The following is a 12,712-nucleotide window of genomic DNA, read 5'->3' as shown; positions in this document are numbered from 1 at the left end:
AATAAAATAAAGAAGTGTATGAATAAAAAAACACTTTCGCGCGGCTAGGAACGACCGTCACTATAGCGCGCGTTGGAGGTTGCGGTGGCCTCATTATAAAGGTAGTTTAACTGTCTAATGCCAATGCACTTATATTAACTGCGTACTTCTAAACCCCGAGTGGCAAAATTTCATCCGAAGTCCTGTCATCACAGTGTGTCGCGCAGCTGAAGTGTAGCTGTATTAAGACGTATATTAAGAGGAGGGGGGGGGGGGGGGGCAGGGAGTATACCAGTAACAACGAGAAATAAAAATTTGGAGGATGATTAAGCTTCGCCTTTAAGAGTGGAATGCGATAGTATTCAAAGATCCTTGACTGTTTGTGCACGCTTCCCAGCAACTGCAGCTTTGTTTTACCCTCCACCTTCGCCTCCGCGAGCCGCTGCCACGGTTGCGTGGAGGCGAGTGCCACCTGGATGGTGTTGCAAGCAGCCCAATAGGGCGCGCCGTTTTATTAATGGTAGAAACGCTGGAAAAGTGGTTTATGTTTGAGTTTCCGCTTAACACAATTATGTTTTCTCGCACGATAAAATTACAGTCCGACGCTATCATGTCTGTAGGTTGCGTGTAAGTCGCACTTTACAATTAGTCTGACGCATTTTACTTTGAGAAATTCAATTAGTTCAGTGAGGCCCCCTTCGCCACGCTGAGGGCCTTTGAGGTTTGGTATCCGTGGTTGGGAACGATTTTTCGCTCACAACATGGTCGGCGCCGGACGCCGACGCCGCATTTTTTGCGACACGGGGTCCTTAACGCTATCGCGTTAGAGTAGACTACAGAGCAGGATGAGACAAAAGCAGAACGGGGACAGAGTGAGCGTCGTCACCTAGCAATGTAACGGAACACATGGTCTCTTATGAGACCTCACCTGCGAAGGAAAAGACCGGCTCGCCGTCGCATCGACTAAACCAAGAAGTGGGGTTTTTCGGAGTGCTTTTTTTCTATTGTAATGTTCAACGCGACAGTGTAATGCCCTACAGTAACGGGGAACACATGCTCTCGTGATGTGCTTGCCGTTCTTAGTGGCTAGCACATCATTAAAGGTTCTAGTTTGCTCTGTTTTTCTTAGTGGTTGGAGTCAAGGTAATTGCAAACGTTATATGTAAATTCTGCGATTGACAAGTACCAGAATTTCTATTATATGACTTCTCTATATAATTTTGTTACCTGCTAGCACATTTTCAAAATTTAAAGACAGAGACTTGGAGAGTTACCTCTTCCCCTCTTTCTCGTGTAGGGTATGTTTCTAGCTTTCGTCGGCGGCTGATCCCGGAGATGGTGCAGTTTTAAAATGCGCACCAATCCCGTACATATGGTACCGGTTGTTCCACCTTGCCGTTGGTCGTTCCAGTGGTACCAACGGCAAGGGAAGCGTTGTCGCATTCTTGCGTCGTAACAGCTGGCGTTTAGAGACGCTGCCGTTTGAAACGCTGTGGGCCTCTCAGAATAAATTATGTTTCATACATTCCATCACCACCCCAACTCGCTCAGGAATACTTTGGTTTCCGTCGACATCGAATGCAACTTGAATTGCCTCGCAACTATTTTATTCCTTGCGTTGCTGCGTCTTATCATCAAACTCCGTTTTTGCATGGTTAATACAACTGAAGAAACGCTGTCTGCGAAATCACTCCAGCTTTTAAAATTTTAAGGTTTAGCGTAGATCGCGTAGATTTTTCTGCTTTCAGCAAAATTCTAAAAAAAGCTACTTTTTTATACATTATAAATAATGTTGGTTGAAATGAGCAGTAAAAACCACCTATACAGCGGAAAAAAAGAAAACAAACAAATTCTGCAATACGCGAACACTAAAGATGAAGATGTCTCTGGATATGCTATGCTGATGTAGTCTGAGCTTTCAGAAAACGCTACTGAAAACTACCAATCACGGCAATGACATTAGTAAAATTGTCAGAGTACGTTGCCAGAGTGGTGTACAAGCCCGCGACGTCTGGTCGTAGCTGAATAATAGGGAATTTCCTCAGCTAAGTGACTGCGTTCGACCCGGAGTTATCCGAAACTCAGGAAAAAAGTACTAACGTTCACGTAAACTTTCCGGGTTACATTTCAGCCAAACGTGCATCAATTCGGACGCTAACAGCCGATGCCGTTATAAAAGGACCCTGCTCTAAATTTATTGCTGCAAGCCTGTTTAATATAGGATTTGAAAACTTGCAGTACAGTAACACTCACTTGTGAATGAAAGATCGACCTCGTGAAATAATGACTTGGAAACATAAGAAAGAAAATTGTAGTTGTATACGTGCACTATAGATCCCTTTACTTTTCTTCCTACATAGCGGCACGCTAGCAGGCTTAATAAGTTCAGTTGAAAGATTTGGGGCTACTGTATATGCCTTGAGAACTGTTAGTCGCATCGATCCTTTTGGCTGACACACTGCAAAAATACTAAAGGTCAGTCAAGCGAGACCAGTACAGCGCTACCATATGTGAAGCTGAATGTATGTGCAAGTAAAGTTTCATTATAAATGACACCTACGCTGTCGGTGTTGGAAGATTAAGTACAAGTGTTTGGTTTTGAATACCCCAGCTAACCTTGAGTACTAGTTCATAGAACAGCACTTGCATAGCCACCTTTATAATTGTGTTTGGTGCATTGCTTGACTTTTAAAAAAAACTAGTCCCGTTATTTCCGTTTTGGACCGCAAGACAAAGCACAATGAGTGTATTGCAAATACAAGTTTTATTCCAATGTGTGTGACACTTTTAGCCGAGGTACCCTCCACCGAAGCCGGAACCAGCGCTGTGTCCGAACGACGACTGTCCGTATCCTCCCTGGTGACCAGCAGCTCCCTTTCCAAATCCAGCCGAGCCCTGGTTGTGTCCGGAGCCAAAGGTCTTGCTGTCAGAGGCCGAGAATCCCGAGGTGTGGCTGTAGCCCTGGTTGTTGTTGTAGGCGTTCACGTTCCTCGTAGAGGCACCGCCGGCGAAGCCCGCAGATCCCTGGTTGTGCCCAGCAGCGCCACCCTGGTATCCTCTCTGGTGACCGCCGGCCGACGAGCCGTAGCCGGATTGGTAGCCGCCACCGTAGCCGAGACCGCCACCATAGCCGAGACCACCATAGCCGAGACCACCATTGCCGAGACCACCATAGCCAAGACGACCATATCCGAGACCACCGTATCCGAGACCACCGGTTCCAATTAGACCAGTTCCAGCAACAGCCGGGCCAGCGAGACCGGCTCCGCCATAGCCGCCGAGTCCAGCTGCTCCGATACCTGCACCTCCGAGACCACCGCCGACGAGACCAGGTCCCACGCCGGCGCCGTAGCCGCCGACTCCGAGACCACCGCCCAGCAGACCTCCGCGCCCTTCAACCTCTTCCTTCTTGGCGCCTTCCTTGGCGAAGACACCGCAGGCCAGGATGGCGCAGACAGTAATGGCGACGAAGCACTGCGTATGGAGGAATGTAATGCCAGGTCATTAAGTATAATTGGACAGGACAGTAGCGATGAAGTAAAGTCATTTATCCACAGCTGTAATATTGGCTCACTGTTTCAGCCTCTTGGAGACTGCAGTGGGACCTATAAGAGATTCATTGAAGAAAGTGAAGTTTCTTCACTATTTTCTGGCTTATATGTTGTACACGGACCAACTGGAGGTCGTGGGTAACCATCTATGTCGTTAACTGTCCTTTGAAGGTCCCCAACACTTTTTAGCATATTGAAAAGCATGCGCAATATTACACTGCTACGACGTGGGACCTCGACAATGCCGCTTCACAGTGCGACCACGCATTACTAGGTCGCTGGGCCATCAATGTCATACTTGATTTTGAATAACTACGGCGTAGAAACGCGGCGCACGCAACTGACCCTAATTCAGCAGAAGGATGGGTGTTCTTGATAATTCATTCAATGAAGCGTGCAATCTCAAGATCACTGGTTCGTTCCCGGCTTTGGGGAGGAATTTTAAAGGTGAGGGCCTATTTGGAAGGAGGGGCAAACTTCGTCGTCAGCGACCGACAAGTCTTGAGACCGAGACAAAATGCGTCAACTCTTCCCATTTTGTTTTATCTCCATCCAATGTTCTTCTTGTCTTTGAACGACGCTCCATGGAGCAGACGACGGTGCTTGAAACAAACGTTTCAACCTTCACGGTGATTTTAAATGAGCAGACCTTTTTAGCTTTCACTATCTTGGTCACGTGTAGAAGGTGTGGCAATTATTTGTTTCCTGGGTATTTGAGTGAAAAATAATCTGTTATCGTCAGGATAATGAAGTCTAGACTGACTACCACTTTATTCTAACTAGCAATACACTGTGACAAGCTTAAAAAGAAACCTTTCATAAGAAAATGAAACAACGTTTGGTGTCGGAATAGTTTTCAGGTATTTAGAAGATTAGCACAATTAATTTCAAGCATATGCGGGTTATCTATAGAAAATGTATTGCTTGCTTACAGTGGGCTTCAGATGGTTAAGGATCATAGGTTGTAAAAAAAATTAATGAGCCGATCTAATATTTCCGTTGACTCGAAATGGAGCCAGGAATGGAATTCCCTGCGCTTTCTACCTGATACTACGACAATAAACAACACCGAAATTTAATGTTGTCTTTTATCCAGTGTATAATCAACTTTCGAAGTCTGCTTTGTGTATACATCTTCTGTTTTGCAAATTTATGCACGTTATTTGTGACAGTTTCTTGAATCAATGTTCATTGTTGCGTTTCTTATAAAGGAATAAGAATACCAAGCCCCAGTTAACTCTGAAAGACATTACCTTAAGAACATATTAGAGTACATTCTCTTGAATATTCGCTAAAACCTAACAAATACTCTAACAATAAACCCTCTGAACTAACTATATTACTGTAATAACAGGCAAAAATAACCTCACCTTCATTGCTACGGTGAACCGCGGACACAGGGCTCCTTAGGCGGTAGGAACGATTGCTAACAGTGACAGAATCTGTAGCTAAGCGCCCCGCCTTTTATACCCGACTCGAAAATGTCACAAGGCTGCTAAGTGAAAACACAATCATAAAACAGGATATGACGGAAATTTGTTTCCACGAGTTCATCATCGTCGGCCTGAAGCTCCCAGCACCGAAAGAATTCAGGCGCAAGAAGTCCAAGTCGTCATCTATGCACCTAAATCCGTCTGAGGAAACTACGCGACCTTCTGCGTTCTGCGAAACTTACGCCATTTCCGCCCTACGTTATACTATTCGCTCTCCCCTCGGCTACAAACCTATGCAGCCCATCCAACACTTCCCCTCTCCCCGCTACGCACGACATTTTTGAAAGCTCTAGGTGTAGAATGTGTGCTTATCGGACGTCCGGTAGCACTAGAGATTTCGAGCTCTTCGGTGTATTTGAAACTCGCGTCCTTCATTTTTCATAAACGTTCCGCCCGAGTTAGAAATTACAGGGTGGGCGGGTTGGGCTTGATACTAAGGTAATGTGCTCATCTTTTTTTTTTTTTGAGTTACATATTAGTCCCGTGTTCTTGGGTCTCTTTTCCCATCGTCGTGAAATGTTTCAAACATTTAACTGCAAGACAACGAACGCGCTCGAAAGCACAACAAATCGCCGGGTTGCCTGCAGCAGCTTCAAGCATTCAGCTGTATGATGCATGTAGGATTAATGCGCGTAACCCCGACCGAAAAAGAAATATCAGAAGGTTGTTGGCCTGCGATGTTGGCCTGCGAGTTGCCTGCGATGGGTAAACGACAGGTGGGCGGATAATTTCAATGGCAACTCATTGCTCTCTCAATTACCTTCCTTATTTATCACAGAGCTACCTAGAAAATTATTGAAAGTAATGGCGCACTTTATTGCAATAGCAATTATATACACGCTATAGGCGCATTTCTGCCGTCGGCGTCCCCGTGAGGTTTTGTATAAACTCCAAGGGAGGTAAAATCGTCGCCGTGCGCCGTATGCTGTATGTGTGAGTAAAAGCGTGCGAGGGTGAGCCGGTGATTGTGGCTCAATATCGCGCACGCAACGGCGGAAAGCGGGGAGGAAGCATGCCGCCTTCCGTCGCGCGCAAGGCTTCGGAGAGGAGGGCAGGGAGGGGCAGCGTGTTGTACTCCGGGTGGCCCGGGCGGCCGTGCCCAGCTGGCCGAACCGCTGTATCTTGAAAGGCATCTGCGACGGGTACAGAGTGAGCGCTGCGCTGTGTTTTCGCGGCGTAGTTCTCGTTAATGCGTGCGGCTGCACGATGGTCAATTCGCTCGCTGCTGCTGCCGCGTTTCCTCACTGCAACGCTTTGACAAAGAGCTTCCGTGGTCATCGAGTGAGATGGTTTCATGTTGGCTTGTACGCGAGTGACACCATGCTAGTTTATTTATTTAGTATGCCTATGTTTACAAGTTTATACAACTGGTAAATACTCACCTCTACAAGTTATCCTTACTTCGTACTGCTGTCCACTAATTTTGCTATTGTAATCGATGCTTCACCATTCCTGCGAAACTGGCACTTTTTTGGGAGGAAAACATATGAAAACATGTTCATGACTCAGCATGGCAAAAAGAAAGCTGCTACGCATTTATCAGTGACAGGCTTACATTAACCAACTGGTACTTTATGGTAACATAAGACATTCAAAAGACAATTCGTGAAACTTTGTAAACTGGCCAACTGCAATTCTGGTTAGGCTCGCGAGGTAATTTATGCGGTTTAGGTCAATCTGGCTGAAGACGCGGAAGAACACCTATGCTACAAGTTATTGCCTTCATCATTTTTTTTAAGGTATAGCTGGAATCATAACACGGCTACGTTTAGCGGAATACGATTAAAGGCGACTTGCTCACCTCATGAGTGCTTATAGAACTTCATGGCCTACAAAGGCACTCTAGGCCCGCAAAATAAACAATGCGGAGAAACTAGAAATTTTATAGATACAATAAATTTTGAGGCACTAACAACCTACTTTTACTGCTGGTGAAAAAACACCGCAGTGAACAAGGACAAATAATTGACACACAAAAGCGCTGAATACCAATCGCTTAATGAGTGTTCAGTTGATAGTCTCTACTTGTGCAGGTTACTGGAGTCTCTATGTCACTGATTCCCTCACGGCTATTTAAACGGCAACAATAACAATAATATTTGTTTAATTAGCCACGAAGAAGTCACGCGATCGCCAAATATGTGCGCTAAGAAATTTAGGGAATCGACGTCTATTTATTTGAATCACGTGTCTTGAACCGCGGATAGATGCTTTCATTATCGAATGCCATAAAGCGTTGTTTCAGAAGTAATCGAGAAATCGCTGAGCTTTAAACTTTAGGCAAGATGCCTACTTCCAGTAGTGAAAAAAAAATGAGGGAAAGCCTTTGCATAGAGGTGAACACAAATGTTTTCAAAGAAAGTCTGCAAGAAGTCGGTTCAACCGTTCGACGTGAAAATTAGGCGTTTCTCGTGCTTATTCACCAGTTACAGCGCAAAAAGACCCGAAGTTTTCATTGAACGGGAGTGTCCTAATGTCTCGGCCAAACTTTTATGCGTACTAAGAAAATGTTACAACTTCGGCAAACTGCTCAACACTTCATTTGAGACTTCTGCCTTCCTCGCACCATTTTATTCGTTCACTTGATTGGCTGTGCTGTGCCATAAGTGATGCTTCGCATAGATACCACGTTTTCCTGTCAGACTCCGCCAGTCTGGTTCTCTGTCCAATAATAAATCCCTTCATCAACCAGCGCATCCAGTGCAGCGTCAAGAAAGAGGTGGAGGTGGAGGGACGGGGATGTTAACTGCAGGTCCACTTTTGTATGCACTGAAGTACAGGCATGTCTCCGAGGGAGGAGGCAGCACCAGGTCCCTTCTCTCCATTCGCCATTATCAGTCAGCCGTCAGTCAGCCAGACAGTCGGTCGGTTGGTCAGTCAGTCAGTCGGTCGCTCACTCAATGGGTCGGTCGGCTTTTATGAAATGGCGAAATCATTGTGCAAAAATTATTTCAATTCATACGGGATCCGTAGCCAGAGGCTATAAGCTAACCTCACAGTACTTACTCGTGAAATATGAATAAATATAATGATGAAAAAGTACGCCTCTGCCGCCAATGCTGGGGTGAAAGAAACAAAAATAATAGAGAATACAAACCGCGCAGGAAATACATAGCGAAGTGCATAATATTTCAACCTAAATTATCAAAACTATAAGTGAATGGAAGACGTGTTGGTCGAGTAATGAAAACAGCTAAAGAAAAATAGGTGCGTCGATAAAATTTTTGCATGCACCGAAGATATCCTCCGGCGCACACTTTGCAGATGTTCACCTCCCGCCTCCGTCATCTCGCGCAATTCCGTAAGCCATAATTTAAAAAATGCATCCTGAGAATATAAACCTCGATTACCCTTCTCGTATAGACGCTGGTATTTGACAGGTAGCGTCAAGTGCTTATCATTTTCTCACATGCATGAAGACGCCTCGACTCGCTAATCTTTATTATTATTCATTTGTCCCAACCGCACGCCCCGTTTCGCTTTCTTTGAAAGGTACTCCAGAATACGCGTAATCTGCCTGACGATTGTGCTCACCGCTCCCTTCGCCGGCGGCAGCTATCACATGTGTCACAATGCGTCCCACATTTCCGGGATTGCGACGCAAATGCGAGAGTTGCACCCTTCGTGCGAGATAGGTGGCTCGTGCTTTTGTCAATGGAAAGTATCAGTAACAGGAAACAAAATGAGACGCGAAGTGGCGTCAGGCGTAAAACGACGGTAATTTCACATGAAACTTCTGAAACAGTGTTTGCAAAAGAAGAATGTTGGGTTGTAAGAATCTAAAACAGCTGACAAAGGCCACTGACGTGAGTCATAGTGGGCGGAGGGCAAGCACCGTCGTTGTGACAACGTAATTAAATTAGCAAGGAATTCATTTGCGGGATACAGTGGGTTCGTGATCACAGAAACTAGTAGCTAGGAGAAGGGGTTATGAATATAAAGGAGCACACAGACATTAAGCAGTGTCTGTGTACTCTTTTATACCACTACTCGCGTCTCTTAGCGCTGAGGTTGTGGAAGGTAATGAAAGTCATGGCCCTTAACACCCCCCTCATGTGAAGGGAAATACTGACTGGCGGCCACGCGGAACAAATTGAATACGACGGAATTTGTTGATGTTGGTGATGACCAACCGCAACGGCGAATACTTGGATGCATGCTTTAGCGACGTGCTGCCCAGTGATAAAGATTAGCATCCAATCTATAGTAAATGGCATCGATAGTGTGTGAGATTGACGAGTAATCCTTACTATATTGGATATTTCTGAAGATTATTTCCTGTTTATTTGTATATTTTGCAAAAATGCTCTATTGTTTTTACAGCTGCGCTTTTGGGCAAGAAAGTCACAGTGTCGCTCGAGATTCTAACCATTTAGAGCGATAGAAAGGTATTAGACAATTAACGAAGTGAAATTTGTAGCTTTCTAAGCCATGTTAAGTGCAGTAGGCCTTCGCTTACTGCTAAGCAAACAATGTGTGTGGCGGGCACAGACATACGCGAACAGGTTTCTTTTTCATGTGGCCTGCGCCGCAGCATAAATATCTATTTAAATAAAACGTGCATGCCCTCCTTAGCAGAAACTTCATTAGCGGTTTGCCAATTACTTGCTTTGATAAGGCCGTTCATTCCTCGGGAAATAAGAAAACTTAAATAGGCCTGTGCGAGCAAAATGTGGGGTTAGGGCGTTTTCATTGTGGTGTCGGGTGGGCCTGCTAGTTAAGGGTGACAAATATGTTGGCGCATCTTGCGCTAGTTTGCTTCCCAAGAGTTGGGAAAGAAATTCTAATGTAAATTTTTGCCTTCGTGCCTGTAATAGGGGAATGCCATTTGCTTGAATTAAATCAGAAGGCGACCCTAATGCCAAAGTTTTATTAAAAATATACCTTACGGCCTTCCTCTGAATACGTCCAAGACAATCAATGTTGGGCTTAGTATGAGGATCCCATATGTTTCATGCATATTCCGGTGTTGGCCGCACTAGAGCAGTATAGCAGAGCAGCTTAACATTAGTGGCTGCAGTTTTAAGTTCATGTTTAAGGACACAAAGCTTGCGGAAGGCGGATGAACAAACATTATCGATATGAAGATTCCAAGAGAGGTTTGAAGTGAGTGTTACACCGAGATATTTATAGCAACTTACTTCTTATAATGGTGAAGACCCTAATATGTAGGTATATGACAGCGGATTCTTTTGACTAGTTACTCGCACATAACGCTCGCCAGCCTTCTTGTGTTTTTGGTGCATTGCCACTGGTGTACCGCGAGTTTCACAGAAATCACCTCTCTTTTTTTTTTTTATTGCGGCCTTGGCAGCAAATGTTTACAGGACAAATTTGGAGAGACTCGTGTTTTACGAGACCTCCGTTTTTGCTCAATCCTTGAAAATCACCCCTAATTCGATGGACTAATGATCAAACTTCGATGCTCAGTGTAGGCACTATCGATGCCGACTGCCTATGACGTGACTGCCTCCAAAATTTTGCTTGTAAGCTATTGCCCACAATGCTGTCATGAAAATCATGAACAAATATTTGTTAATTAGTCTTTCGAGCTTAAGTTATTGGCGGCAAAGTATCTAGGCCTCGCACAGAAACTCCTCTGAATAAATACCGCATTCATTCTGTTCATATCCCTCTTTGTAATAAATGTGCATATTAAAAAGAACGCCCATTTAATAAGTCCATTCTTTGGTAATTTCATTCCGCGCACACATAACTTTAGTACATATATTTACAGATACATGCACTGAGACACTGACCGACCCAGCAGCCTCGTCAAACCCGCGGTGATTCTCTAATAAAAATAAAGCAAATAAACAAAGAACACCGGCATTTTCGGTGTGGATAGCTGAGCCAAAAATGTCAATTTTTCCTTGTGCGCTGGCCTACTAAAGCTTGAGTTAAAACGCAAGAAAGAGCGTTCGCCAACCTTCTTCTTGTGTTTTTGGTGCATTGCCTAATTTTGATCAACTTGGCGTTTTTTTTTTCGCGCAATACAGCCAATAAAGAAACCGAGAGAGCACGAGAAGCAAATTTCCAAGAAAAATAAATCCGACGGAAGGCAACTCACGATGAACTTCGACGTTAACGCGATTAGCATTGAATCAACGAAGCGACACACCATAATGCTACCACCTGAGCACGTCATCTACGAGGCGTCCACGCAGCTAGACTCTTCTATCGCGGATCCCTCTGGACGCGGATCGCCGACGTGAAGTCCGCGCGTGTTGCGTGTATGAACACATATTTAGACAAGACTGGCTGAATACATATGACGTGGGCTCGATCGGCCCCGCACCAGAGAAATATTAAATAATTGCTTTTTTGCCATTGAAAACTGGCACATACCCAGTGAACCCAAGTTGTCGCCAAAGATGATCGCTGAGAGACACCACACGTCCCACATCCGGTGGGCCAAGTTGGCGTTTAAAGAGGTTTATTGAAGAGCGCCACATAGCCAGCTGCCACGTACTCCGCGACTCAAGTTGGTCCAACGGTTGGTTTCCAATGCGGTTCCCTCAGCCCAGCAGCTTGATGCTCTACCCCTTAGAGCATGGACTACCGGGTGACCCAATTTCCCAAGTTGGCAGAAACGAGGTTAGCTGAAGAAGGTCAGGCAGAGACACAGACAGACGTACCTCCTTTGCGCGACGTTCCCAAAAAACGCTATCTATATAAAAATAAAGGCCACGTTTTATTGACAGCTCCCTATTAACCGAGGTATCCTCCGCCGATGCCAGCACCGGCATGGTGCCCGAACGAAGATTGTCCGTATCCTCCTCTGTGACCAGCAGTTCCACTTCCGAATCCAGCCGAGCCGTACCTGTGTCCGGAGCCAAATGCATTGCCGCTAGAGGTCGAGAATCCCGAGGTGTGGCTGTAGCCACGGTTGTTTTTGTAGGCGTTGACGTGCCTGTTGGCCGCACCACCAGCGAAACCCGCGGATCCGTGGTTGTAGCCTGCAGCGCCACTTTGGTATCCCCCCTGGTGACCGCCGGCCAGAGCGCCGTAGCCTGATTGGTAGCCACCACCATAGCCGAGGCCGCCACCGTAGCCGAGTCCGCCGTAACCGGGACGGCCATATCCGAGACCACCAGTGCGAACGAGGCCAGCGCCACCCACAGCAGGGCGGGCGAGAACAGCTCCACCGTAGCCGCCGAGCCCAGCAGCGCCGTAACCTGCACCTCTGAGACCAGCGCCGACAAAACTGGGTCTAACTAGAGGGCCGTAGCCGCCGACTCCGAGACCAGTGCCAAGAAGTCTTGTGCGCCCTTCAACTTGTTCCTCCCTGGCGGAGGCCCCGCAGGCTACAAGAGAGGAGACTATGATGGCCACGAAGCACTGCGTTTGGTAGAAAGGAATGAAGGTGATTCAGTAAAGCTGGGATGGACAATAGCGTTGAAGAAAACCACCAAATGGGCAGTTGTCATAACTCGTCATACCAACCACTTGGCCACCAGAGTGACCGATAAGGGGTGCAATAGTTTGCTGAAGGTGAAGTCATTCGGCCTATCTCTCATATTATGCATTACACAGACTGACTGGTGCTTCTTGCGACCAATGTTTGTCCTTTAGCGGCCTAAACGCGGCTATCACAGATGTAACATTGAAAATGATACGTAATATTTAGACATCCTAATTTGAAAAGTGCGGTTTCAGAAATGCATGCAAAGTAACCTTGCAGGTCAG

General features: G+C 45.9%; 2 protein-coding genes across 2 annotated transcripts in view; both read right to left on the bottom strand.

The window, feature by feature from the left end:
- Nucleotides 1-2,724: 2,724 nt before the first annotated feature.
- LOC126544411 (uncharacterized) lies at nucleotides 2,725-5,006 on the bottom strand. Its single transcript, XM_050191725.2, has 2 exons — nucleotides 4,901-5,006; nucleotides 2,725-3,453 (listed from the first exon to the last, which is right to left on the bottom strand). Exons 1-2 carry the CDS (start codon nucleotides 4,904-4,906, stop codon nucleotides 2,767-2,769), a joined length of 693 nt encoding a protein of 230 aa, XP_050047682.1. The 5' UTR covers nucleotides 4,907-5,006; the 3' UTR covers nucleotides 2,725-2,766.
- Nucleotides 5,007-11,698: 6,692 nt separating this feature from the next.
- LOC126543554 (uncharacterized) overlaps nucleotides 11,699-12,712 on the bottom strand; it is a 2,025-nt gene continuing 1,011 nt past the window's right edge. The window contains exon 2 of the mRNA XM_055061070.1: nucleotides 11,699-12,364. Coding sequence (XP_054917045.1) covers nucleotides 11,735-12,364 — 630 coding nt within the window. The 3' untranslated portion in view covers nucleotides 11,699-11,734. The remainder of the gene's footprint in view (nucleotides 12,365-12,712) is intronic.

Source organism: Dermacentor andersoni, chromosome 10 (genome assembly GCF_023375885.2).
Source record: "Dermacentor andersoni chromosome 10, qqDerAnde1_hic_scaffold, whole genome shotgun sequence".
Lineage (NCBI taxonomy): Eukaryota > Metazoa > Arthropoda > Arachnida > Ixodida > Ixodidae > Dermacentor > Dermacentor andersoni.
This window is presented reverse-complemented; position numbering and strand designations above follow the sequence as displayed.